This window comes from Octopus sinensis, unplaced genomic scaffold (genome assembly GCF_006345805.1).
Source record: "Octopus sinensis unplaced genomic scaffold, ASM634580v1 Contig07151, whole genome shotgun sequence".
In the NCBI taxonomy this organism is placed as follows: Eukaryota; Metazoa; Mollusca; class Cephalopoda; order Octopoda; family Octopodidae; genus Octopus; species Octopus sinensis.
This window is the reverse complement of record NW_021829878.1, coordinates 5,001-7,500: the sequence shown is the minus strand read 5'-3', so window position 1 is coordinate 7,500 and position 2,500 is coordinate 5,001. Positions and strand designations below refer to the sequence as shown.

At 43.5% G+C, this 2,500-nt stretch overlaps 1 protein-coding gene across 1 annotated transcript; it reads left to right on the top strand.

Annotated features, from left to right (window-relative positions):
- Positions 1–624: 624 nt before the first annotated feature.
- Positions 625–1,585, top strand: LOC115227788 (caspase-7-like). The gene has a single exon (XM_029798520.2). The coding sequence runs from the start codon at positions 689–691 to the stop codon at positions 1,583–1,585; it is 897 nt and encodes a 298-aa protein (XP_029654380.2). The 5' UTR covers positions 625–688.
- The last annotated feature ends 915 nt before the right edge of the window (positions 1,586–2,500 follow it).

Here is a 2,500-nt window from a genome sequence, read left to right as displayed (position 1 = left end):
TGTATGTATGTATGTATGTATGTGTGTGTGTGACTGTGTGTGTATGTGTATGTGTACGTGCGTGTATGTGTGTGTGTGTATGTGTGTGTGTATGTGTGTGTGTGTGTGTGTGTGTGTGTGTGTGTGAATGGTTGCGCACGCACTCTTCGGTGTGGTTCACTTTTCCCCTCCCTCAACGATTTCCAAGCAAATGTCGCCTACAAAATGACGTAAATAAAATAAAGAAATAAAAATTTCCTTACGGAAATTGCCGAAGATTTAAACCATCAACGAAACATTGCCGAAATTTTAAATGCCAAATAAGGGAAGAAAGACATTCTATCAATATCATCGAACACCGTGCATCTGAACGTTTAACCCTCTCACCTATGAGTTCAGCCCTCAGATAGTTTTTCGTGTAACCCCTTAAGGTGTGGAGTCCTTAAATAGAAACGCAGATTATTACGGTGAGAATTTCTGATGCATTTGTATATTTTGAGTTGGAAGCGAGGTGTTGGATTTCGTTAACGCATGCGCATTGATAGCAATTTGAGAGGACAGAAATAATATATAATAAACGGAACCAGGTTCTGCTCATCACATTCTTACATCGACTACCATGGCAGATGGAGGTGAAAACGTTGGGACAAGCGATCAGCCCCATTCACCAACTAAGGAAGATCTTAGTAAATGTTTCGCTAAATATGATATGGATGATAAAAAGCGACTTGTAGCCTACATCTTCAACCACGAAAATTTCAAAAACAACCATCCTGAATCTCGTGAAGGCTCATCAAAAGATACAGAAGCTTTTATAGCGGCATTAATAAAACTTGGATTTTCTGAACGGGATGTCACAGTTTTTAAAGATAAAACAGCCGATGAAATGCTCAATGCTTTCAAAAATGTTAACGAAGTTGGAACTCGTAATCCAGTTGGTTGCTTTGTTTGTGCAATTATGAGCCATGGTAGGGAAAACGATCAGTTATGTGCATACGACCGCGATGTTGGACTGTATGATTTGCTTTCTTGCCTGACACCCGTTAAATGTCCATCTTTAAGAAAAGTACCCAAATTAATTTTTGTTCAAGCATGTCGTGGAGGAGAGATTGATGAAGGAGCCTGTGTAACTGATGGCCCTGAAACAGAAGTGAATGAAACGCTATCCAATATTCCAATTATGCCTGATCTGTTGGTTTTTCATTCCTCCTATAATAAATATTCGTCGTTCAGGAACAAAACGAATGGTACGTGTTTTATGGAAACATTAAGTGAAGCTTTGAGTGAATATGGCACTGAACGTGAACTCCTGACACTTTTAACCGCTGTCTCTTACTATGTTGCTTCTGAAGAATTCAAAACTAAACGCAATCCCGAACTGGAGGAGAAACAAATGCCTCAGATTATGTCGACATTGCTCAAACAGCTAAAGTTTGAACCGAGGAGGGAAAATGCTTCATCAAAAGCACGTAAGCGAAGCAGAAGTCCACTTGAGGAAACGGATGGGAGTTCAAAGAAGCGCCCGCGCAAGCCGACATTAATACGCACAACTCCAAGAACATACAAATACACATACATAAACACAGTCATATGCACAGTAATGTAGAAACACACACACCACACACACACACGCACACATACGCACACACATGCACACATACGCACACACATGCACACATACACACACATACGCGCACACACACACATGCACACATACGCACACACACACACACCACACACAAGCACACATGCATCACACGCAGACACACATACATGCACACACACACGTACACGCACACACATACGCACACACACGCACACACACGCACAAACACACGCACATATGCAGACATACGCGCACACACGCACAAACACACACACATATGCACACACACACACACACACATATGCACACATACGCACACACACGCACACACACACACATACACATACGCACACATACGCACACACACGCACACGCACGCACACAACACACACAACATACACATACGCACACGCACAAACACACACATACGCACACACACACACGCGCACACACACCATACACATACGCTCACGCACACAGACACACCCAGCACACACACGCAGACACACACACACGACACATACGCACACACATGACGCATATGCACACATACGCACACACACGCACACGCACACACACACACACATACGCGCACACACACACACACATACGCACACGCACACACACACATACACACATACACATACGCACACACGCACACACACACACGCACACATACGCACACACATGCACGCAATGCACACATACGCACACCACGCACACGCACACACACACACACACACACACACACATACACATACGCACACGCCCACACACACACACACACCATGCTAGCCCGCGTTGAAGTCGTATAAGAATGAGGTAAATTGATCTTCGAAACATGGAATGGTTGCGATTCAAACCAGAAGTGACACTAAAAACATCCATTAATATCATATACAGAATATAAAATGC

Bases quoted from the DNA above. Each gene is read 5' to 3' on its own strand.
- LOC115227788 (XM_029798520.2), top strand. From the start codon at position 689: ATGGATGATAAAAAGCGACTTGTAGCCTACATCTTCAACCACGAAAAT.